Source organism: Lutjanus erythropterus, chromosome 9 (assembly GCF_056507025.1).
Source record: "Lutjanus erythropterus isolate fLutEry1 chromosome 9, fLutEry1.hap2, whole genome shotgun sequence".
NCBI lineage: Eukaryota > Metazoa > Chordata > Actinopteri > Lutjaniformes > Lutjanidae > Lutjanus > Lutjanus erythropterus.
In genome coordinates this window covers 31,872,867-31,898,514 of record NC_139325.1, presented here as the reverse complement: position 1 = coordinate 31,898,514, position 25,648 = coordinate 31,872,867, and the positions used below count along the sequence as shown (strand labels likewise).

Below are 25,648 nucleotides of genomic sequence, written 5' to 3'. Positions count from 1 at the left end.
CATTTCTCATGTATTGTTCTTTCATCTAACCAAGTAGAAGTGTTAAAAAATGGCTATGTCAAATTATTCAAAGGAGCATACATGAGGGTGTCCTTGGTATATTTTCTGTCTTGTAAGGGGTCTTTGGCTGAGAAAAAAAATGAAAACATCTGCATTTAAGTTCACATGTCACTGCTACAATGAAGTATGCAGTATGATGTGCAACAATTTAAAAATGGCTTTATCTGCCATTTACATATCTGTACATGTTCACTGCACTGTTTAAATCTTCATGCCAATTCATATAAAACCTTTTCAGTTTGTTTATGTGCATGCTGGTGGCATGCCATTTTATTTTTTTTAGTGTGAGTGTGCGTGTGTGCACTGTGTGTGTGTGTTTGTGTGGCTTTAGTATCCTCGTTCCGAGAAGTCACATGACCACACCCACCCCCCCTCGCTGGGCTTTGGGCTGTTTCTCAACATACCTTGCGCTGAGGGTAGTTTACAGGGACTTTCCCTTCATGCGCGTGTCTCTCTCTCTCTCTCTCTCTCTCTCTCTCTCTCTCTCTCTCTCTCTCTCTCTCTCTCTGTGCTTTTGCTCTATCTGTCTCGCTCTCTCACTACTGTCTGTTTTTTTCATATCTCTCGCTGCATATAAAGCATTAAGGCTTCCTAAGTATAACTGATGAACTGACTGATGCTATCAGTATAACTGTCAACAACACTGACGTAAGAGCGTGTGTGACGTTTGTTTGTGCAACAGGACGACAGAAGAGCAGCGTCTGTCTCTCGGTGTTGCCTTCCACTTTTCTTTGTGTTTGGCAGTGCCTACAGCCCCGGGGCTGTGCTTCATGCCTAGAAACCTCCTCTCATCTTTTCAGCTCCTTCATGTTGATCCACTCATTTTGCAGGAATGTAAGTGTGCGAGGACAGACCCAGGGGAAAGAGCAGGGATTTTCCCTTGTTATCCTGTCTTTCCCCTGGACTCCCCTCTGCCACTTCCGTTTGTTCCTCATTCCTCTGTCTCTCCCCCCCTCACTGCCTCCCCACCCTTCCTCTTATCTTTTTTCAGGATTTTTGTTTTAGTCACTCTGAAATCTTTTACAGGAAGCCACAGCTACACTCTGCCAACTCTGAGAGGTCTATTTTGAAGGCCTTAAAAGGCCTTAGAGTGGAAGGTATAAACCTGCTAGAAGGAGGTTTTAACTGGTTATAGCAGTCACAGTTTTAAGGTATAATATGCAACATTTCTTTAAAAACATAATTCCTTTCAATCATCACTTATAACTCAATAGAAGTGTGTGGTGGTGTCTGTATTTGCAGAGTTCCTGCCCTCTGCCTGTGTTTCCTTATTGTTCTCATTAATTTTCTGTGCTATGCTTTACCAACCCAAAACATCTGTATTTTACATCCTGGCATCTTTCTGGTGCGTTTACAAACAGCTTGGACAAATCATACTGATTTTATGTTTATTACCGTTGCCTCTATGTGACCTACATAAGCATACAAGACCATCCACGAGAAGATTGGCTGTTTCTATGTAGTCATTCTCAATGCCGACCACTAGGTCGGATCCTGGGGCTGCAACTAACCATCATTTTCATTGCCATATAATATGTTGATTATTATCTCAATAAAATGATTGAAATGTTTCCCAAACCCAAAGATGATGTCCTCAGATGTCTTGTTTTGTCCACAACCCAAAGATATTCAGTTTGCTGTCATAAAGAATTAAGGAAACCAGAACATATTCACATTTAAGAAGTTGGAATCACAGTTTGTTTGTTTTTTTCTTAAAAAAATACAAACCGATTATCAGAATAGTTGGTGATTAATTTAGTATTCGATTAATAGTTGCAGCTCTAGTAGTTTACATTTTCCCAGACTAAGTAACAATGAACTGTGCATTTGCCAGTTAAAAAGAAGGAGGAGAATTTTATTTAGATAATTTTCTTTATGACGTTATATTTCCTGGTTATGGCAGTCAAAACACTGCAGATTTGTTTTACAGGGGCCTCAAAAATCAGCATTTAGTTATTATTATTAATGTTATTAAAGTTCCTTGCAGTATCTTTAAAGGTATAATCAGTAGGATTTTTCTGAGCTGTTCATAAACACACTAGAAAGATACCAGGATGTCAAATACAGATGTTTTGGGTTGATAAAGTGCCCAGAGCACAGCAAAATAATGAGAAAAATAAGGCAGAATGTAGACTCTTTGCAGATAAAGTCACAACCACACACTTGTAGAGGGTCATAAGTGATGGTTAAAAGGGATTATTTTTATATAAGTCTACACATTGTTTATTAGACAAACATTGTGTATTATATCTTTAAGTTCAGAGTCAGAATCAGAGGTACTTGAGTAGTATGAGTTTCATTAGTGCTCTGTTGGGTGAAAAAATAGCAGTATGGCTGCTTTTTACAACATTCGTTCAACAGTGAATTCTGATCTTAGGAAGATTTTAAAAAAACTGTGTGTGTGTGTGTGTGTGTGTGTGTGTGCAATTTTGTGTGTGTGTTTTATCCGTAAATGTATGTGTGAGTCAGAGAATTCAGGGAAACAGGAGCTGAAGGGAGGAACACTGTCATTGACAAACTGGAGGAATTCCACAAAGACACTCTCCCACTGCTCGACTACTTTTTTTAATAGCCTTTACTGGAACCCTCAGCACGCACACACACACATACACACACACACACACACACACAGTACACAAGTACAGTATTAATACGGCAAAAGTGAAACTTGGAACAACTATCTGTTCCTGATTGCTGCGTTTATTGTGCAACTTGCATAGAAGCTAAAAAGTCCAGGTTCAAAGACTTCCCTTTATGATTAAACTGTTGCGTTGCTTAAATTAAACAGCAGGTCATCAGTGACTTCTCCCTGGACAGAGCTGACATAATTATCGACAGGATGATACATGCTGACCTCACCCAGAGGAACATCCGAGATTGCCCAAGTTATTTAATAGCTTCGTCCAGGCAACCACCTGGTGAACTGTGTGTAATTTTTGTTTTTCCTGTCCTCGCAGACTGTTTGTGTCTTAGAACAGATTCCTCCTTCTCATTTTGAGTTAATCTCACAGTCTCATGTGAGGCTCGCTGTTGTTGTTGTTGTTTGCTCTGAGTTACAGTGCAAAGGTCTCATCTTTGACACTGAGCCACTTTGATTTGATTGCTGTCAGCTATGAATTTTGGCGTTGTGTGTGTGCATTTGTTTGTGTATAGGCACGTAATACATGTGTCTGTATCTTGTGATCTGATGTGTAATAACGATAATCTTACAAGACATAGTTCCTTGTTGATTTATTTTAGGCGTTGGCCTGTCCTTACAGGCATTGTTTTATTGTGTCTCTAACCTTTAACCTGTAGAACAGGTTAGAGATGAAAGGAGGCCTTTACCAGAACAATAACTCACTTCCTCCAGCCTCACTTACCAGAATGAGCGGATTTTAAGATTTTGTAAATGTATACCTTGTAGCATTTCCTGTCTGGTATTTATTACTTTTACCATAGAGCTTATCATTTTACTAGTCTTAATTTGTCTGTCAGTATGTCTGGCAGCAGAATATCTAAAAAATTTAAAGGAATAATTCAAGTTTTTCTGAAATATGCTTGTTTGCTTTGTTGCTAAGAGTGAGAAGAGATGGTACCACCTTCAGGTCTGTACGACTTGCATTAACAATGCACAATACAGAAATTCTGTTTCTAGGGGTGTCTCACATTAAAACAATAACAAAAGACGTAATTTCTTGTGAAGTGGCATAGGATCAAGTTGTTATCTTCACTTTTAAAAAAACACCAGGGAAATCTTGTTTTTAAGAGCGTCACATGCACCCACTTCCCTCCCCACTCTCTGACATATCTGATGTATCCTGTATTTTCCAAGAAGTTATAGCAACTAGCAACTAGGTAGCAACAGATGGCAGTTATCTTGAATAAATTACAGACTTGTCTGAGTTTGATGATTGTTGGAAATGGTACATATTATAGCCTTCATGTTCATTTTTAAATCACAGTAACATTTATTATACAAAACAAACTTGATCACACAGGGTACGATTGGAAAAGTCGAACGGGGACCCAGACTCAGTCAACAGAAGTCAACTTCACAAGAAGCAGATGAATAATTTATTTTTTCCAGAACTAAAACACCACAGCCATTGTGCCTAAACAGGCAAATATGAATGATGCAAATATGAATGACTCTCTGAATGTGGGATTTCCCAATCCTGCAAGCGCTCACTTTACTGGGAAGAAATCCAGCAGCATGCGGCCCTTTTGCATCCCTCTGTGACCGTTAGTGGTCACAGACGTGCTCCAAGGCCTCAAGTCCGCAGCTCTTCCATGTGCTGTCAGCACCGGGGTAGCGAGATGCGCTGCGTATGGTGTCGAGGCCATGAGGCCCATATGCTCTGTGGGGGATCTTTTTTGACTGTTTGACTGTGTTACTCATGAATTAATTGCTGTTTGTGAATTAGTTACAGAAGCCTTTAGATTGGCTATGTCCAGAGGTAAAAACAATCCACCTGTCAACACCAAGCCCAGAAATACTCCTGCATGTGACCCCGTAAAATGGTTACTTGTTGGTTTTATACTTTGATTTCTGCACGAATTAAACGAACAAGATGTAGCATGTTAATTTGTGAGCTATAAAGGTGTATTTTTTTTTTTTTTTATCTCCATATTGATTCAGGCTCTCTGGTTGCCCCTGTTTTCAGTTTTTATACTAAGCTAACTGTCTCCTGGCTCTTACTTTATATTCATCCATACAGACATTAATGGTATCACTTGTCTCAATTAACCCTCCAGCACCAAATAAGTGTATTTCCCCAAATGTCAAACTGTTCCTTTGATCGATTTGCAGTTGGGGAAAGTCAACAAAAAAGCCTTTGGGGGAGTGACCAAATGATTAGATTTAGTGGCAATCAGGATCTGGGATTTCCACTAATAAACGAACATTTTTAGTTGGAACAATGACACTAAGATGGGTACTTGTTTCAAAATAATGGCATCTATACATAAGAATAAGAAAGTCATTTATCTTAAATTTTAAGCGATGAGAGAGATGCCTGTTAGGATAGTAGAGAGTGGGAGCATTGTTCGGCATTAGTGGGGGGGGGGGGGTCACGCTCACTGAATGCTGTCCAGTGTCCCCTGCAGTGTGAAAAATGAAAACTATTTTGAGACACAGAGTATTGCCTTTTGTGGTTATGGACCTGAATACACTGGTTTGTCTAAACTGTCATTTCTGCTCTCATCTTCCCCCTCAGACCCCCCTTCATCTGGCAGTGATAACCCAGCAGGCGAACATGGTGGAGGCTTTGTTGAGAGAGGGGGCCGACCCCGCTGCCTTGGACCGTAACGGCCAAACAGCGATCCACCTCTGCTGCGAATACAACCAGCGTGACTGTCTGTCTGTTGTTCTGTCTCACTCCTCTTCCTCCACATGCCTGGAGATCAGAAACTATGAGGGTGAGTTGTAGTCCTGGGTATGTACTGTACTGAGGATGTTCTTAACAAAGAAAGATCTCGGATGACTCATTAACTCTTCTTGTTAAGTTATTTAATCTGACAAAGCCTTGTTTTTGTTTGTAACCATTTCCTCCTCAATGATTTTCCTGTGATTAATTTGATGAATACATGTAAAGTCATTATCAAATTAAGTGTTTTTGATACAATTGGACATTATAAATAGACAACGGGCCTCACGCAAGAAGATTTTGCTCTTTTTTCTGTACAGTGAGCTCGTATGAAACTGACATGTTCTTCATAGCAACAGTCTGTTCTACATAGCAACTGTCTGCTACTCAGAAATAACAGACCTTAGAACGCAATCAAGTATTTAAGAAAACTAGGTCCAGACCATCAAGTCCACCCCCTCTGCTGAGTTGTCTGATTGTTTTAGTTTAATATCAGGCTAAAGCCATGTAATAAATTAGCATTATAAATGTCCCAATAATACCACATCAGGTTATGCATCCTTCCCCATATGTCAGACAGTGTTCATTCATGAAAATGGCATCAAATAGTCAAAAAAAGTACAAATAAATTACACAATTTACAAGTTTGGAGATTAAAATACTGCTTTCGGAGATCCATAAAGGAAAGTCTATCATTCTAACAGTGTTAGCAGTGGAATTAAGGGACCTGCAAGTGCTCATACTGCACTGAAATTAAAAAGAAAAATGCGAAAGTGGCCTTAAAAAAACGTCTCGCCACAGCAGGGTGACTGATGACTGCAGTGGGAGGACAGGGGTCAAGGAGAAGTTACAATCACAGAGAAAGAGCACAGAATACGTGTCGTAATAAGTGATGTGTTGCACTGTCAGGCGTTGCAACGGAGGATGTTCCCCTGCGCCGCCGCTCACATAAACCTGCATGTGAAGATACAGTCAGCAGGCCTGACAGTAATGGTAAAAGCCAATTTAAATCAAGGATAATAGGATTTATGTGTAAATTTAGAATTCTATTATTATTTTAAATGCAGTGAGGGTGTAATGAAACAAAAACTCAAGGTACAACAATAAATAAAAAATCCATGGTACAATATTTATGCCACTGTTAAAAAACAAAGAAAAACAATGCCTCAAAAAATGTCCTTAATTAAATAATAGATCTGATATCTACAACATTTTTTGTTAAAATGTGTTGTTACTTTTAACTTCAGGTGCTTCTGCTTTCCTTTTTTAGTGTAAAATGTAAAAGTAGTCAGCCATAACCTAAGCAAGCACTCATTAAGGAAAACCTGCAGTTTGGAAAACAGACAAATATATCTTTATATGAGATATGATCTTTTTTTTAAAAAATGTGGGTCATCATTATAAGTTGCCTTTTTCTCAAAGACCCCCCCCCCAGTGTTTGTAACCCAGTTTACATTCACAAATATTGCAGATACTTTATTTATTTTATTATTATATGAGAAATTGACAATACATGTACAAAAATGGTAAGTAAGTGAACAACCATCAACATGGTAACCAAACCACCCAGAGTCCCAAAACAGACGTCATTACTAGTGTTTGTCTGCGATGGGGGATATGAGAAATGTAAACCCTTTTTTACGTAGGTTGGTTGTTTTGGGTGTGTGGGAGGGAGAAGAGGGCATGTCCTTCCTCTGTGGTCGTTCAGTATCACGTCTCAAATTTGCAGAGCATGTCTGTCATGTCGGAGCACGGGAGACATTTATGTTGTGAAAATAACGAGCGTGGGTACAGGAAAAAGCCCCCAGAATACACACAGGGTCCTCTGGCCATGAGTATCATTTTAGTGGAGCGGAGCTTGTATGTACTGCAGAGATCAGATCTGATAACCTGACAGCCAGATCAAGTGAAAGTCTACCCACTTTAATTTTTAATGACAATGAATTAGAAGATTCATGTCCAGACAAGAGAGAAGGTGGGGGGGTAGACTTTTATGTCAAGCAGGTTTTACCATATTCTTAGATCTCTTAAAAAAAAAACAACTCTAAGGCGGTGTAGCTCACACTACTTCAACAGTCCTAACAAAGATTAAGAAATGTTATATCACACAGATTCTCAGGTCTGTGCACTGACTTCCAGCGTGTCATATGTTTGAGGTCAAGGTGGTCCTGCCAGTCTGGGGATTTTTAAAGTGGGTGCAAATAAAAGGCAGCACTATCAGTTTCACCACCTAGCAACAGTGTCAGCTGTGACTGCTTTGTCCCGAGCCAGATGTGGCTGGTCTTCGTGAAGTCCTAAGGGAGTGATTTTTAGTCCCACCCACTGTAAATCAAAATGTCATTGATTAATTCACCTGTTGCTTTTCTAAACAAACACACAAAGCTGTGGCCTTTTGTCCCATCTATGAAGTCCTAACCAATGAGTGAGCCAGCTTAAACCTTTCTCTGCCTAGATACAACAACAAAAAAAATCTGATTGGATAATTCTATTTTGCTGTTTTCAGGACAGTAACCCTTTAATTTCTGAAGCAAAGTTGATAGAAAATGAGGTTTAAATTAGAATTTGAGGAGAATAATCATTACATGAAATAAAGCAAATATATTTAAATACAACATTTTGTAGCTTTTGTTAGGCCTACTCTGAAGGCCTAAAGGGGCCTCAGGGTTCCCCTCTGCTGTTTGGCCTGTGTCTCTGAGAGTATATACTGTGTGTGTGGAGGTACACCCTTAGATATAAGGGTTCCAAAAGGGTTCTTCCTGAAAGACTGAGGTTCTACTCATTTGCTTGTGAATAACCCTTTTTTGATGAAAGGGTTCGTCAAGGGTTCTTTGTAAGACTAAGGGTTCCATTAAGAACCCTTTTCATCCAAAGAACTCCTTGAAGAGTTCTTCAAGGATTGTTTAAATCCTTGAAGACCTGTTTCATCCAGGGTTCTTTGTACCATTATATGAAAGGGTTCTTGGTAGAACCCCCTGCGCGGGTTCTAGATAAAACCCTTGCAATATGAAAAGGGTTCTCAGTAGATCCCCCAGGGCAGGTTCTTGTTAGCTCCCTTAGGAGGTGGAAAGGCTCTGGATAGAATCCCCAAAGATGGTTCTAGGTATAACCCTTTATGGTGGGTTCTAGGTAGAACTCTCTGAAAGGGTTTGATGTGGAAACTTTATGATTATACCAGGAACCAAAAATGGTCTATTATAGGACAAGCCTGAGAATCCTATATAGTTCTAGTTAGCACCTTTAATTCTAAAAGTGTTGTATATATACAAACGGGTTCATGGGTGTTTGTGTGTATGTCTGAGGTTCTGCTTTGTCCCTGTCCTCAGGTCTCAGTCCTCTCCATCTGGCTGTGCTGCGCAGCCACAAAGATTTGGTCAGAATGCTGCTGAACGCCGGAGCTGACATCAATGCTATGGTCAGTCCCCGCTGCGCTGCACTGACTCAGCACTGACTAAGTTTCACAACATCACAAATTTTTACATTTACCGTCTTTGCACTCCTTCCTGACTTTTCCCATGGTACTTTTTTTTCCCCCCTAATCAGGACGTTAAAAGTGGCCAGAGCCCTCTGATGCACGCAGTGGAGAGCAATAACGCAGACATGGTCCACTTCCTCATTGAGGTAATGATGGTGTGTGGGCAGGGAGGAAGGAGGGGAGGGAAGGGCTGTGACTCAGCTCTATTTGATAAGTTTGGTTTTCTCTTTCAAGCTCATGAACTACACACTGAGTTTGCCACTCTTTTAGATAAGACCCTCAAAGAACTAGAGCAAAGATAGTCATAGTTAAAGTTTTATTATCAGAGCTTAGCAGATGTGTAGTTCATGGACAGAATTATCTCCAGCTCTCCTTTTAAAGCATTCTCTCTCCTTCATCTCCTCTATCTGATCTAACTTGCCCTCTCCATGGATCTATCTTCTGTTTCACTTTCCACGGTGAACTGCGTCTACTCTGTCTTTCCTTATGAATCACATCTGTGTCAACTTCTTCTGTTTTTTCTCTCGCAGAGTGGCTGTGATGTCAACAACCAGTCATACAGTGGGAACACAGCTCTGCATGGTGCCTGTGGCCGAGGTCAGGTGGACACGGTGCGGCTGCTGCTAAAGAGTGGAGCTGACAGCAGCCTCAAGAACTACCATAACGACACCCCGGTGATGGTGGCCAAAAACAAGAAAGTGAGCAGAGAAGAAAATATGCATGATGAACCAGGCCTTTCTGAAATTCTGTACTTAACTATTTCTATGTTTGTGAGTTTAGATCATCTCAAAAAACCAAACAAAAAAAAAGACACGAGTGACTTCTTTGTGATTTAATCATTCACTGTAATTTCATGATGGAAAATTCCATTAATTTTCTACTTCAGTTACGTCAGATTGAAAGCAAACAGTTGCAAAATCTACTTGACTCAGCTCTGGTTAGGATAGTAGGAAGAAATGGCTGGAGCCAGATGGAAAGTAGATGTGTGTATCCTTCCCTCTAGAGGTCAGACCTGGATGGTGCAGTGTTTTCTCCACCAGTATTATAGATCACTGTGACATTCACTTAAGGTCTTTACAGACAAGGCTGTAACAGACTCTTTTTTTTTTTTTTTTGCAGATAGCAGATGTGTTACGAGGGAGAGGCTCCAACCAGATAAGACTTCAAGATCAACACTGTGTGTCTGTCTCACCACATGGAAGCACCTTAACAGAAAATGGTAAGAAATACATACATTTCCAGCCTTATTTCTCCATATGATTCATCAGACCCTTTGTGCTCCCTTGATGTTGGTTAATTAGTTATTCCTTGCTGCATTCCTCTGGAATAAACCACCACTGCACATTCAGGGGGCAACTTCTGTTGCTACATTCAAATCCAGGCTAAAAACACTAGAGTGCAACTGATAGGGGATTTTTGAGACCGATACTGAAACCTATTTTGGAGGGGGAAATTTAACTTACTGATATGGTGGCTGACATAGAGGATTTTGGAGCTGGAATGAAAATATGCCTTTTCTACTGTGCACAGATTTTTGCACCAATATGACTGTGCAAAAATACTCAGAAGGCTGTTTCCCGAAACAAATAACTTTATCTCAATACTGTCAGTCAGTTATGGGCAAGTTATAAAACAAGAAGCAGCTTCTCAGCATTTGCACCTGCCAGGGAGCATAAATGTTCCCTGTTGTACTAAATGTAAATCAGCCCAAGCATTGTTTTCTGCATTATATGTTCTGTAAAAAAAGTTTCCATATCAGTGCATATCCAGAGCACATAAGCCGATAGTGATATATCTGTGATAGGCCTATATCAGGCCCATGTTTGACTGGTATATTGCCTGACTGATAAATCTGTCCGGCTCTAAAAAATAAATTAAAACAAATTGAAATATATAATTGAAATTGAAATTGAAATATAAATAGTCACTAAAATAACAGTATTTCATTTGTGCTCCTCTCTCTTAGGGTCACCATCTCCCAACCACAGTCGTGGATGTTCACCTTCAACTACACCGCTAACCCTCCATCACAGCAACTCCCACTCTCCAAAGACACCATCTTCGCTTGTATTTCCATTTTACTAGCTTAAAGTTGGTGTCCAGTGCAACTTGCAACTACCTCCACGCATCCAGCCACCAGAGACTTAAGTGCCCTAAAGGACATCCAGCTAAAGGGAGGACAGATCAGCAAAAGACTGCACCTGCAATTTTAACTTCCCTACAAGCTGGCCTTCTTTTTCTGGACTCCATGACTAAAGACAGTCATAGTTGGTGTCCCCTGAACAGAGGGCTTGCAACCTCTCTGCTCATCCAATTGCTGCTGGGGGTACTCCCCTGATGACTGGGAGCAAACTGGTGACCTACAAGCTGCTGCAGTGATCAGCTGGATTTTTCCGCATGGACCAGAAATGTTCATGGCATCAAGGCTGAAAATAAAGAACTGTTTCAAAACCACTTGGAGATGTCAGTAAATGAGGTTCGCTGAACTCAGAGTCCCTATTTTGTAAATATGTAAATATTTTGGACTTTACTTTTTGATAGAGGACAATTGACTGAGAGTAAATGAAGGCAGAGGGGGTGGTTTACATGCAACAAATGCCCCCTCCTGACTTGAACTGGGAATATTTTGGCACCCAAAGGCAGGGGTTCTCAAAGTGGTGGCCCACAGAAACATTTTGTGCGACCCCTTAATGGGACATGAACTGCATGCATTATATTTTCATCAACGGTTCATTTTAATACTTTAATTTTCTATAGCGTACATTTAATACACCACACAGCTATGGTGTCAAACTGTGTTTACCTTGTGAGGTAGCGAGAATCCATCTTGCCAAGCTTCAAGTTAGCTGTTTGTGTCTGTGCTAAAAGTGGCAGCCAATCAGCATCCTAGGAGGGACTACTGGCAGCTACAGGTGTGGTTTGATGACAGCGAGAAGCATCCATGAAGTGTTGATCTGGTTGGTTGAAGTTAGACGTGATAGACAGACGGTTCAGCCAGTCACCTGACAAGTGTTTTTGAAAGTGCCTGCCCTTCTCCAAATACTTTCTAGGGATGACTATACGATTAAGGAGAAAAGGTTTCAGGAAAAATGGATCAACTTTTCCTTTGTTTGACCTCTGCGGACAGACAAAATGATCAGGTAGATTTAATGTTATAAACCATCATGAGACCAACTACAAATCCTACATCAAGTTCATAGGTTCCTTGTGCAGCCCTCAGTCATATGCTGGCTCCCACTAAGTCATCAAAACTTTGAGAACCCCTGCCTGAAGTCTTTTTAAAAATTGTATCCAGTCTTCTCACTGTAAGGCTTGACAATGTAACTTGACCTGCTTAATATTGCACAGTGAAATGTCGTCTTCTGCTATTTTAATTATCTATATCGACAGTACTTTTCAGGTCTGTCTGTGTGCATATGTGTGCTGTTTTAACAGTTGTAAATATTTTTATATAAAGATGATATATAAAAGAAGTCCAGCGGATTCACTTTTGCCGTGTGTTTGTCAGCTCATCCCTCAGCAGCCTTTGTGAGTTTGAAAGCTGTGCTGTGATTGGTCAGTCGGAGGTCATCTGGCGCAAACAACCAGCCCAAAAACGAGCGCGCGGCCATGTTGAACTGTTGAAAGAAGAGACAAAAGAGTTTCAGACAACTCGGTGGATTTCTAGAAACAGCGAGTATTTACCAAACTTAATTAAACTGTCGATATAACGTTAAGCAACGACACAACGGGGAAGACTTTGGCTGGATGTAGCAAAGCGAAGGTAGCATCTCTCTCCGACTGGGTAAAGAGTCATTTCTCAAGCATACAGACTAACTGTACCGTTGACGTGAACACATACAGGCTAAGCTAACAAGTTAGCGTGCTATCTCAGCCGTTGTATCAGGCTGAATAAAAGTGTTAAAGTAGCAGGTGTGAGACGAGTAGATCCAGACCTGCGTGTGAAATCCGCATCGTTGCTCGATGAGCAGTTTGAAACAGGGTCCGTCTCATTGTTGAAATAAGACTTTACGCTAGCATAACTAACGTTAACGTTAGCTTGCCAGCAGGATGCTCAAAGCCACGTTGCTAAGCATAAAGTTTTAAAACGCTGCCTGTAGTCGTGCTGATTATCGTCTTTCAAGCTAACTTTTCTATCGATCAGAGACAATGAAGTTGCACGGGACGATGTGATGGTTAGCTTTACTTTGTATTTCGTTCAAAAGTGTTAAACATTTAGTAGCTAACAGTGTAGCTAACGTTGAACATAACTGTCACGACAGTGAAGTTTGATATCAGTCGATATCGATAAGTATTGTTTATGTAGTTAGGTCGTGACTGATGATGCGTTGTGTCGAAAGGGTAAAAGTGGCTAAAGTTTGTTGTATTATAAATGGGACAATTGGCGTTTTCACAAAATGTTAACACAAGGTTTACAACGTTTGTTCATTTTCTTTAGTCAGTAGTTTAAAATGCCGACAATCCATTAATCACTAATAATAAGATAAAAAGTTTGATTTTAAGTTGCTTATTCACCAGATGTCTCTGCCAGACAAAACGATGTCAAGTTAGGAACAGTTGTTGCCATTTCTAGACTATTAATTAATAGCTAACTAGCTAATAAAATATTTAAATCAGTGTTTAATGAATAAGCATTAACATCCCTAATTAACACAGTGAGATTTTTGAGAAATAATCATCAGTAATGTGGATATAATGACAAGGTAAAGTGGGTAAAGATGAATAATTGAACGGTCTGGTAAATTCAGAGAAATGCATCACTTCACTGTAATACAACCTTAAAAGATTCAACACTCATGCTGTGTCACAGTACAACAAACTTCAATATCTAAGACGATATCTAGTTACATATCACAACACAATATAATATTGATATGTTGCCCTACCTGCAACTGTTATGCTCGCTTGTGTTAGCATCATGTTAGCTCTTAACTGTGGCATCACAATAAAGCTCAATAGGAAAGTTTTCAATTGCCATTTCAATTCACTGTTGGCTGCTAGCTCTGTAATTTTCACAGCATTATTTTTTGCTAACATTAAACAAAGTTGATTGAATGTGTAATTTATACCTGTTGACTTTTTAAAGTGCCTTAAATTGCAGCCTAGCTGTTGTTGCAGACATTTGATGGTTTTGCTGAAAGTGGCATTGTTTGTTCTAGTTTATCAAAGATAGACTGTGTACATCTAAAATGTATGATATAGCTACACACACACATGCATATCTTGATATACACCAGGACTGCACAATTGATTGCAATATCCAAATTGCAGAACCAGAGCCAAATGGCAATTTTTTTGTAAAGGAAAACCGTATTGAGAAAACAGCATTATGAAAAGATACAGTATTACTGCATGGGTAACCTGGCCTAAAAACCTTGTTAATGAATGAAAACATGTTTGGTACAGACCTCAATAAATATCTCATCACGATTTTAAGGCTTTTTAAAAAAAAAATTAAATAAACATGAAAATTGTAATGCAAAACTGATCATTTCCACTAATCATATATTTTGTTTTGTTTTTGTCATGTGTAATATGTACTGATGGACGCACCATGGAATGGTCTTTTCTACATCTTATTGTCCCATTCATTTGGGTGGAAATCAGTCTTGATGTTGGGAAGGCAGAATGCAATGATCTGAAATTCCCCTGAAATGCAATACAACAAAATTACTGTAAAGTGCAGAAGGTACAGATATTTGTGTTAAAAGGTACAGATGTTTGTGTTAAATTGTAGAGAGTAAAAGTAAAAGTTTTTTAAAAAAAAAAATAACTACTCAAGTACAGATACTCAAATAAGTTCAATTATGTGTACTTCCTTTGCACCCCTGATATCCATGTATCGTTATATTGCCCAGCCCCGTGTTATTGATCTCAAGTGATTTTGAATAATGTTAGTTTGGGGTGCTCACTGTTGAATGTGCTGTTATATCTTTGCTTGCCCCAGAATAACCACCCATGTTGTTTATTACCTGACAGGTAACCTGGATTTCTTTGTTGATCGCCGATTATCAAATCACTTTGCAGACGGCCATCTCAACTTTTGCTACAGAAGTAAAGGAAACTGGAACAAGAAACCATATTCATTTAAACTGGACTGTCCATGTATATATTGCTGGAGTGACTTTTTGAGCCAGTATTAAATCCAGCAGAGACACTTGAAGACTTTTGATGTCAAAGGAACAAAACATAAAAATAATCTGAGCTGTGACCAAGCAGATCATACTTTGGTACTTGCCATTTTGAATGTATTAACAAAGCACTTGGACTTAAAAAGCCAAGATACTCCCAAGAGCACAAAGAAAATCATTTAATCAAAGATGAGAGTACTCTGACATACTTAGTGAAAGAAAGTAAGAGGTTGTTTTGGTCACATACTTGATTTATTTATTCATATGAATGTTAATTTCTCCCTTTTTGGAGAGTGGTCTTGTAAATAGACAGAATTCATACGCAGACCTCTTCTTTTCAAGAGGTCTGAACGTCAGATTGTGTACACAATACATTCTTTAAAGAGGAAAGGTACAAGTAAAAGTTGTATTTTTTCAGCTTTTAGGTTTTTTTTTACACTGGTGCATTAAGCAAAACAAATCAGTGAAAAGGAGGCATCTATAATTATAACACACACTGAAGAAACTGCAAGTTAAGGATTTGAACAATGGCAACAGCAAGAACAGCAAACCCAGCAGCAATGATTGGATTGAACAAACCAGCAAATGGGCAGCTCAGAGGACAGACAAAGCCAGCAGGACAACAGACAGGACTACTTGCAACTACCCAGCAGCCTACTGCCCCCCAGAAAATGACCAGCATTCCTCAGAGCAGCGGGGGCATCAAGTAAGATGCTGGTTCTATATTCTCTCACTTGTGCATTGAAAGAAATGTTGGATTTTTTGGTTAGTCATGTAATTTCACCATTTTTACAAGAATATACAATTTATAAATATAATTCCTTCCCAGAGAGCCAAGTTTCTGATAGGTATTTCTTAAACAGTAAAGTTGACCACGTGTGTGCAACAGTAAAAGAAGACAACAGTGTCTTATGATAATTTTTTGCCATTGTGAGCTCTATTAGACATGGCTCGTACTTTTGGAAATTCCATTACTTGTGAGCATTAAGAATAATTCCTAGTGCCTATTTTGACAAGCATCCCAGTTTCTGTGAGTAATGTACATGGAAATAGAGTTTTAGGGTTGAAAAAAGAGTTGGGCTTGGGATTCAGCCCCTCCTTTGTCAGTGAGTGCAAGTTATTTTATTATTTAGTTAAATTTAACATATGCATTTTTTACAATTTACAGGTTTGGTGATGACTGGAAGAAGTGCTTGGAGCTTCCACCAAAAGATAACAGGATGAAAACCTCGGTACGGCAACTAAGATGCTGTTTATAACTCTATGTGTTGAATTTTAAATGTTTTTCATTCATTGAGTGTGCACTGGCTTCTAATGCTGTCACATCAACCTCTGGATCCGATTTAACAGTAATCTCATGTTTCTGCTCTGGTTTACCAGGATGTTACATCAACTAAGGGAAATGAATTTGAAGACTATTGTCTAAAGAGGGAACTTCTAATGGGAATCTTTGAAATGGGATGGGAGAAACCCTCCCCTATCCAGGTAAATAAAACAATGAGTGTTCAGGGCCTTCTTGTGTCTGAAGTGAGCTTGATTTGGATTTTCTTGTTGTTGAGGCCGCCTTTCTTGTGACTCAGAATTATACAATTTACTGCAATCACTAAAACCTAGAACATTGTTTTGTTACTACAGTCCATGTTTCAAATTTGAGAAGGTTCACACACTAAATTATTCAGTTATTTACACTCTGGTAGACATTTGACTGTAATATGCCCTAATGTCTTATTTTTGCATGTGCATGAGAATAGGGCAGAAATTGGATCTGTCAGAATCTCATCACTCCCACTTCTACAACCTACTCCTCAAATTGCACTCTGCACCCTGCACTCTGTGAGAGTGTGTTGTCCAACAAAAATCTTTTTAAAATTTAAATCAAAATTTAGTTTTCTATTCCCCATTAAACCTGAGCAACAAATTGTTTTAGGTGTGGGATGTTCTAGCTCTGTCCAGGGTTGTTACGGATGCTGGAAGTCCTTGAAAAGACTTGAATTTTAATGTAATGTTTTCAGAGTTTGAAAAGTGCTTGGTTTTTGGATAAAGTGCTTGAGACTGCTTGTAATTGTAATTGCATAACTTAAATAATAAATCATTCTCTGACTGAATTGGATTAACAAAAAAAAAAAAAATAATCAGTTAATTCCCAGGAGGTTCTCATTTCAGTGAGTGTTAGCTTGAAAAATACATTTAGGAAATGAGAAGGTTTTTAATGAGGTTGAAGTCATTTGTCTAGTAACTATTTGATTGTTTTATATTGCATCAACCATATTATATATGATGCCAAGTCTACTAACAGACCGGTGATACATTTTGAAACATGAAACTTCTGTTTTCCTTTAATCTGTAATCCTTCTGTACAATTCTATCATGAAACATAATTTTGGTTGTTAATAGCACAATAACATTTCATCTAATGTGATAAATAAATGAAATAAGCATTTAGAGCATATATTTGTATATAAATCTCATTTACCACAGCTGTAAGGCGCTGGATAATTATGAAAATGCTTGAAAAGTGCTTGAATTTTGGAAAATGTGTAAGAGCCCTGGCCTGTCCATATAGTATCTACTGTTTTGTTATGTTGTTACATTGCAGCTCCCTTGCATGTTGTCCCTCACGATTGTTTGCCATATTGGACTTGTCTGTCTGTCAAAAGGAGGAAAGCATCCCCATCGCTCTGTCAGGCAGAGATATTCTGGCTCGGGCCAAGAATGGTACAGGAAAAAGTGGAGCCTACCTCATCCCTCTCCTTGAAAGAATAGACCTGAAGAAGGATAACATCCAGGGTGAGTTTCTGCTGCCTCTGCATGATGTGCTATTTTAAAAACAGTTGAAGTTTGACAGACATCTTTGAAGGACTCTACTTTGGGAGTAGTAGTATTATAAAAGTCCAGGACCAAAGCACTGTTCTACTCCATATCTATTTCTTCCTACTGGAAGTCTTTGGTCTAAAACTGAGTAAAAGTTTTTGTGCGCACTTGTGTGTTTAATTTTCTCCATGCATCCCACCAACCCTTGCATTTCATCAGCCCTTCCCATTTCTGTTTCAATCCAGCCATAGTTTTGGTACCAACAAGAGAGTTGGCCCTACAGATGAGCCAGATCAGCATTCAGATCAGCAAGCACCTTGGAGGGGTCAAAGTCATGGCTACTACGGGTGGCACTAATTTGAGGGATGACATCATGCGTCTTGATGAGACAGGTACCGGTCGTTCTGTTAATATTCAGTAAAATGAACAGGAAGAAGATTGTAGATATGCGATTCTTTCATTTGTATTCTTTGAAATTAAGTTCTGTTAGTCTTTTTTTTTGTCAGACATTTGTGCAGCTCTTTTTTATGGAACTGATGTGCTTTTTGTACCTCCTCATCTCCTAATAGTGCATGTAGTCATTGCTACGCCTGGCAGGATACTAGACCTGATGAAGAAGGGTGTGGCAAAGGCGGATAAGACCCAAATGATGGTGATGGATGAGGTGGGTTTGACTCTTAATTTCTAAATTCACTTTTCAGGATGGTTGACCATGTTTTTAAAACGGTTTTTCCTCAATTATCTCTTTTCAGGCAGATAAGCTGCTATCTCAGGACTTTGTGTGCCTGGTTGAAGAAATTATCAGCTTCTTGCCAAAGGAACGTCAGATCCTGCTTTACTCTGCCACTTTCCCCATCAGTGTGCAGAAATTCATGGTGAGAATTCACAGCAGTCTGATTCTCTGAGGAGATAAAATTAAAAATCTTGTTAGCGCATCATAATACAATATGAATGTTCTGTCCAGACCAAGCACCTGAAAAAGCCTTACGAGATCAACCTGATGGAGGAGCTGACGTTGAAGGGCATCACTCAGTACTATGCCTACGTGACTGAAAGACAGAAGGTCCACTGTCTCAACACACTGTTTTCTAGGGTGAGTTTTCAGCATCTACCATATGCATAATAAGAAGCTGAAAAGGCTTTCATCATTTTAGACAGTAACTCAATAAGAGGCTGACCTCTGTTGTTGAAATATTTATGACTGATTGCAGTTGATTTTAACACACCATTTACTATATTAATGTTGTCTACATTTGATACCTCTTGAAAAATGTGAAATTTTTGCATTGGTATAAGGCAAGAGATTGCTTCTCATGTTGGGGCACTGATTACAAATGGCATTGGTTCCTAACACTTTTCCTATCATTGACTAGAATGACGACCCCTAAATAAGTTAGGTTTTATAGATGTTTCATATTTTGTGTAACATACACAAATAATAGTACAGAGCAACGTATAACTTGTACAACTGACTGCAAGTGTGTGAAACAAGCAGTTTGGATTAGTTTTTAGCAGATTGTGAATATGACTGTTGCATCAGTGATGAAGGATGAAGCTGTTTATCAAAGAGTGAAGTAAATGTGGCTTTTGTTCAGGTATTCCCCGTGCTCTTATGCTGCAAGCTTCCGCCCCTCCCCCACAACCTTTATCTTAAATGACATCTAAACTTTAAAAATATCTTGTAGTCATATAGGCCTGAAGTATAGCCTATTAAAAAGGTTTTCTTACACCCCTTAAAATCAAGAAGGGTTCACACCCCCGTGAAGCTTTGGTGACCCCTCGTAGAGTCAGGACCCTCAGGCAGAGAGCCAGTGACATTTTATGAATAAAATTTGTTTCAAAATCAAGTGAAGACAACAGGATAAGAAAAGAAGAGCCACATGTAAACAAGCAAAATTAAGGAGTGGCAGCTTGCAAGCACTGGCCGTACTAGCATAAACTGTAACCTAGGTAAACCCATAGGATAACTGAGTGTGAAGAATTTTGATCATTTCTAAATTTATTATTCCTTCGGTCATCAATATTCATAATAATCATAAATCTTTGTATTACAGCTCCAGATCAATCAGTCAATCATCTTCTGTAACTCCACCCAGAGAGTTGAGCTTCTGGCCAAGAAAATCACCCAGCTAGGCTATTCATGCTTCTACATTCATGCAAAGATGATGCAGGAATACAGGAACCGCGTGTTCCATGACTTCAGGAATGGATTGTGCAGAAACCTGGTCTGCACAGGTGGGTGAAGAGAGTTCTATTATTTAAAAAAAAAAAAAGAAAATCAGTGGAAATTTTAATTATCAATGGTCAGGAGGTTGACTAATGTACATCTTTACTTGTAGACTTATTCACTCGGGGAATTGACATCCAGGCAGTAAATGTGGTCATCAATTTTGATTTCCCCAAGAGTGCAGAGACCTACCTGCACCGCATTGGCAGATCAGGTGAGGACTGGACTTTTTCTTCTACATTCTTACACTTTGAACAGTAAGTTTTGTTTATAGCTTCCACTTTCAAAATCAGGCACACCCGGCACCACTTGATGACACTACTACTACCAGCGACATATAACAGCCACACTATGTCTCTTCTTTCTTAGGGCGTTTTGGTCACCTGGGTCTTGCCATCAATCTAATAACTTCAGATGACCGCTACAACCTGAAGAACATTGAGGATCAGTTGGTTACTGAAATCAAGCCGATCCCCAGCAGCATCGATAAGAGCCTGTATGTGGCTGAGTTTCACTCTGTCGACCCAGATGATGACGGCAACGAAGGCAAAAACAAGGAACTGTGAGCAGCCTCAAAGAATGGTGAGTACTTCACACAGCTCAAAAAACAGTCATGGTGGATAATAAACCTTTTAAATGGATAGTTTGGATTTTTTGGCTTGGTGTTGTATATGGTACTTATCAATTGTTGATGTATTACCTGTAGTAGATGCCAGTCAGCACACCCTTAGTCTGGTAAACCAGATAGGAGCACCAGCACAGAAGTTAAGCAATGTACTGCTGTTAAAAAATAAAAAATCCACTTAAGAATCAATATTTAGGTCAGCTAAATATCACTCTCTCCAAATCAACTAAATTCCATGGGTGAAATCAATTATCTTATCTTGCAGAATGCAGGCGTTGCCGCTGCCTTTTTCCTTTAGTTTGTGTTATTGTGTGACTTTGGTCAGACGGCAGTAGACCAGCAACTCCTGTGTTCGTTGAGGTAAAGCGGCCTTGTAGCCTTATTTAATCTGTAATTAATCTGATAAAGGTCCCAGAGTTTTTGGATCCATGTATTGTATGTGGGAGAGTTTGGTTTTAAGCATCTAATGGTTACACACTTACAAGGTTGTTGTGAAGTTCATGGCTTAGCTTCAAAGCTGGTGTCCCTCATTGCTTTTCCAAACTGAGTGCATGTCGTCAGCCATCTGCTGAAGCTTATACACAGACTATCAATAACTAACTCATGCAGCCCCACATCAAATAATCCCAACTATCTCTTCAACTGTTTTGATGAACCCAGGTAAACCAGTTTTAATATAGTTCACATTTCGAATGAAGGGGGATTTTCCTTTTTTTCACACTTGACACACAGGATACATTTCAGCTGACTGTCTGACACCTAAAAAGTACTGAGTGTCAGCTCAACCCTCTGCGTGTCTGGTGTTAAGAAGGTGTAAAGCTGCCTCATCTGTGGCCCATGAAGGGGTGGGGGGCAGGTTCTATTTATTTACTTCACTGTCTGGCTTCATTTTGCCAGGAAATGACTGGTGGCCTTCTGGTCATAAATACACTTTGAACACACTAGTAAATAAAAGGTTAAAAGCACATTATTTGGGAAATGGATGAATAATTGAAATGATAAAACTAGAGAGAATCTGTTGATTTCTGCATTCTGGCTTAGGTGCGTTTTGTGTGTATATGAATGAGAGCGTTAAATTGGTAACCAGTAACACAAGAAACACTGTCTTGACACTCCTGCTTGAAGGAGAGCAAATACTAGTAGCCTTGCTAATGGATAATATCCTCTTTCATCAAGAAGATTAACTGAAGTTTTACAGGATTTACGGGTGAAGGGGTTAACTGTTGTCCTCGTGCTGCACAACAGCAGTCAACACAGATTTGGACAGAGCTGATCAGCACACACAGCCAGCTGTCTGCTCTGCAGGTTCACTAAAGCTGTGACTCATTCACATGGTGGTCATTAGGAATTCTAACTCGGCATTTGTGGTTTGTTTTTCCAGGAGGAACACGGTGCCTGGCATTCGTCACATAATACTGAGGCATCACACAAGATCCCAAGTGAAGATTTCTGTTCATGACTTTTCCATCTATTTTTAGTTTTCTTTTCATTTCCATTTGTAGTTTACAGCAGTTTGTCCGTGCATACGCTAGTAAACCGGTACCTTCCCCACTGAAAACTGCCACTTTAATCGCCTTCTGCCATGCTGCCAGAGATGGTCACTGCACATGTGATTTGGCCTGGTGATTAAGATTAACATTGAACTCAGCTACTCTCAACAATAGACAGAAATTATTACTTTTTTGTACTTTACTGTAAGAATGAAAATGTGAAACCAAAGGTAAACCTAAAGGAAAGAGCTTAGCTCACATTCATGCTGTGAAGAAACTACATATAGTCATGGTCACATCCTGCTGACATGCCTTTTGAGCACCTTTTAAAGGGGAAAAACTTACCCTCAGTGGCTACTTAATTAGATACACCTGTCCAGCACTGGATCACGGTAGCTTTAATTATTTGTGTCATGGATTCAACAAGCTGCTGGAAACATTCCTTAGTCAAACTGGTTCATGTAGATGTGATAGCCTCATGCAGTTGCTGCTGATTTTGTTTAACCTCATCTCAAAGGTGTTTTGTATGATTTGAGATCTGATGACTGTGTAGCCAAATTGGTAGACTGGCTATAAAGGTGTTCTTATGGTCTGCAGCAGTAATTCAAAAAGGTTCTGCAAACAGTTTGTATTCAGTAGCCAAAAAATTGCCAAAAAGAAAAGAGAAATCACACTTTCCCCCCACTCTGATGTTTGGTCTGAACAACTTCAGTGTTTGACCATATCTGCCTGCTTTTATGCTGTGAGTGGTTGATTAGATGGGGATAGTTTACTGAAAAAGTCAAATTCAGTTGCTATCTACTTATGCTGATGCCGACTGAAGGTTGGAGTTTGTTTTGGTTTTTTTTAGTCTATAAACTCTGTTGGATTTTCACAGGAAAAAGAGCGTTGCAGAAGTGAATCATGACTAGTTTTCAAATGAAAAAAAAAAAAACTAAACTCCAGATTGAGGCTAAAAACATGGTGTAAATGACATCTTTCAAGTCAGGGTTGGGGCTTTAGGAGACATTGATTACACCAGACAAGCAGTATGGAGATATTTTTTTGTTTTTCCAGCAGTGTTTTGTGGGCTATAAAACTAAACCCGGCCTTCATTTGGCACGAGGACGAGAAGATGACTGAATTTTCAATTTTGGTAAACTATCTCTTATGTACCTAATGTGGCCACCGTGCATAGATATTTTTGTAGGTTTTGCCATCATTCCTGTTGGTTATAAAATATTTTTCCCACCAACTTTGTTGCAGAGATTTAGGGATGCAGTGTCAAATTAGTCGGATTGTACACTTTCCTTAGTTGAACCAAATTAACATCCTTCAAAAGGGAACCAAAGTTGGAAGAGTAGACAAAGAACTGCCTAAGAAAATAAATGGCGGTTACTTTTTTTTTTTTTATTACAGTGTTTATTGCAGAAATAAGAGATTTAAAGATGTCAGTGACACTGATACAGTTCAATATTAACAAGCCAGTATTAGGAAGTTTCTTTTTTCTCTTTAAAGCCATAGCACCAGGCAGTATTTTCTCAGGTCTTGAGGTTATCAGTATTTAAGATGACAGGATGGGAGGGGCCTTGGTTAATATTATGTTGATATGGTCTGACTGGTCTGTGAATGCAGTGTCTGTGCTCCTTCTCTTAAAAGTGCCTTCGTCTAACATCAAACCTCTACTTTGCTCAGGCCCTTGTCTCAACTCTATACTGTAGGTAAAATGGCACTCAAACAATTCCTCTTGGTTAATCCCCTTTGAAAGCGGTTACAGTGTGAAAGGATTATCATTTTTCCCTTGTTTGCATTTTTCTTGCAATAAATTATATATATGATCAGTTAGAACTGCTCTTGTTGTCTGAATGTGTTACAGCCTTTTACTTTTTGACTTCAGCACAAAATAACACTGTGAAATTTCCAGCCAGACTTGTAGGTTTTTTTTGGTTTTTTTTGCCTGAGCATTACATTACTGCCAAGCATCCACTGGGGAAGGACCATTGTGTGTGTGTCATTAGCTTAAGTTTGTCCGTGTCTGACTGGAGTGCCCTTTTGGTGATCCCCCAACTATTTAGCCTCAGTGCAGGCAACACTTCAATCTTAACATGTGACAGAAAATGATGAGAGCATTTTATCAGCGGGTTTGTAACCAGGTATCATTTTGTCCCACTCACTGTGTTCAGGAGACAGAAATACCTTCATGACTTGATGATCAGATTCTTTGTGAAGAAAAAAGATGGATGGAAAAGTATTTTTTGTAAAGTGTGTCAATGCCAGCGCCTCAAACGAATTAAACTCCAAATGATGAACTCCTGTTTGTTTTTTTTCTTTATAATCTGTGTACACTTTATGGTCGATGTTTTTGTAAATGGTGATTGAATCAGAATTATAGACTGAGCCAGTCTCACGCAGCATGTTTTAGTCAGTGTAAAATCAACACTTGTTCAGGGTGTCTGCATGTATCTGCTGTTGAAATTTATAGAAAAGATATATATGTGTGTGTGTCAGTGATATCAACAAGTTAAATGTGAGACATTTTAATACCACTGTTAAAATTTAAGGCCAATTTTTCAAGAAAACTAAACATCAATTGTGAAGATGAAGGTGTACTCTTCCGAATTGTCCATAAATAACAACTGGTTAAAGAACATTTGTCCATTTAAGTTTATTAGTGTGAAAAATGTTAACATTAAAACTGGTGGTAATCAGCAGACAAAGGCTGCAAACACGAGTAGCAGAAACCCAAAAGACAACAGGATGACTGGCATTTGAATTCAACACTTGTTGATTTAGCCTGTGATTAAATGTACAGGCATTTTGTGCCTGGGTGTAAATTTTAGACCATGCTTACAGTATTTAGTAAATACATATCTGAGATCTTCCCAAACAGAATTTAAGACTATTTACTACTTTGTAAGGCTTTTGATAAGTAAATGTGGATTGACAACATATTTAGACCTGTAACCACCCTGTTTTTGTTTCAAATATGTTTTATTGAGCCACACAATATATACACTGCAGTGCTTTGTTAGTGCTTGTTTTCGTAGTATAAAAGAATTACAACATAACAATTTACATTCACAGATATAAAGCAAATTATATGTGTATATCTTATGAGGGAAATGTATTCGTACATTGGATTGGACAGCATTAAAAATAAAGAAAATAAAGTTACATTAAATACAAAACATAGATAAATGTGTACATACTAAATAAATAAAGTAGGAGAAATGAATGCCACCCTGACATATAGTTAGGTTCATGTTTCTGGGTTTGGGAGCAGTTCAGGTTTTCCACAAAATTATCCAAATAACTTAATATCATTGCTTGGAGGTGAGACATGACCCAGTATGAAACCGCAAATCTCACAGTTCTCATTTGCATGAAATTTAATTTTGCATTTTATGAATTAAACTATTTGTTAAGTACAAATAACATAATAAAAACAGTAAATGACATTCCCATCCTAAAATATTCACAAAAATGCACATGCATACTTAAATTT

The 25,648-nt window shown here is 38.9% G+C and overlaps 2 protein-coding genes across 2 annotated transcripts in view; both read left to right on the top strand.

The window, feature by feature from the left end:
- Positions 1 to 11,591, top strand: part of bcl3 (BCL3 transcription coactivator) — a 30,654-nt gene extending 19,063 nt beyond the window's left edge. Inside the window, exons 4-9 of the mRNA XM_084727134.1 lie at positions 5,259 to 5,460; positions 8,732 to 8,820; positions 8,949 to 9,026; positions 9,411 to 9,578; positions 10,000 to 10,099; positions 10,847 to 11,591. Coding sequence (XP_084583260.1) covers positions 5,259 to 5,460; positions 8,732 to 8,820; positions 8,949 to 9,026; positions 9,411 to 9,578; positions 10,000 to 10,099; positions 10,847 to 10,965 — 756 coding nt within the window. The 3' untranslated portion in view covers positions 10,966 to 11,591. The remainder of the gene's footprint in view (positions 1 to 5,258; positions 5,461 to 8,731; positions 8,821 to 8,948; positions 9,027 to 9,410; positions 9,579 to 9,999; positions 10,100 to 10,846) is intronic.
- A 3,247-nt stretch (positions 11,592 to 14,838) lies between these two features.
- ddx61 (DEAD (Asp-Glu-Ala-Asp) box helicase 61) lies at positions 14,839 to 20,910 on the top strand. The gene is made up of 11 exons (XM_084727132.1): positions 14,839 to 15,717; positions 16,180 to 16,243; positions 16,392 to 16,496; positions 17,669 to 17,798; positions 18,068 to 18,214; positions 18,392 to 18,486; positions 18,575 to 18,697; positions 18,787 to 18,915; positions 19,877 to 20,057; positions 20,162 to 20,263; positions 20,419 to 20,910. Exons 1-11 carry the CDS (start codon positions 15,539 to 15,541, stop codon positions 20,613 to 20,615), a joined length of 1,452 nt encoding a protein of 483 aa, XP_084583258.1. The 5' UTR covers positions 14,839 to 15,538; the 3' UTR covers positions 20,616 to 20,910.
- The last annotated feature ends 4,738 nt before the right edge of the window (positions 20,911 to 25,648 follow it).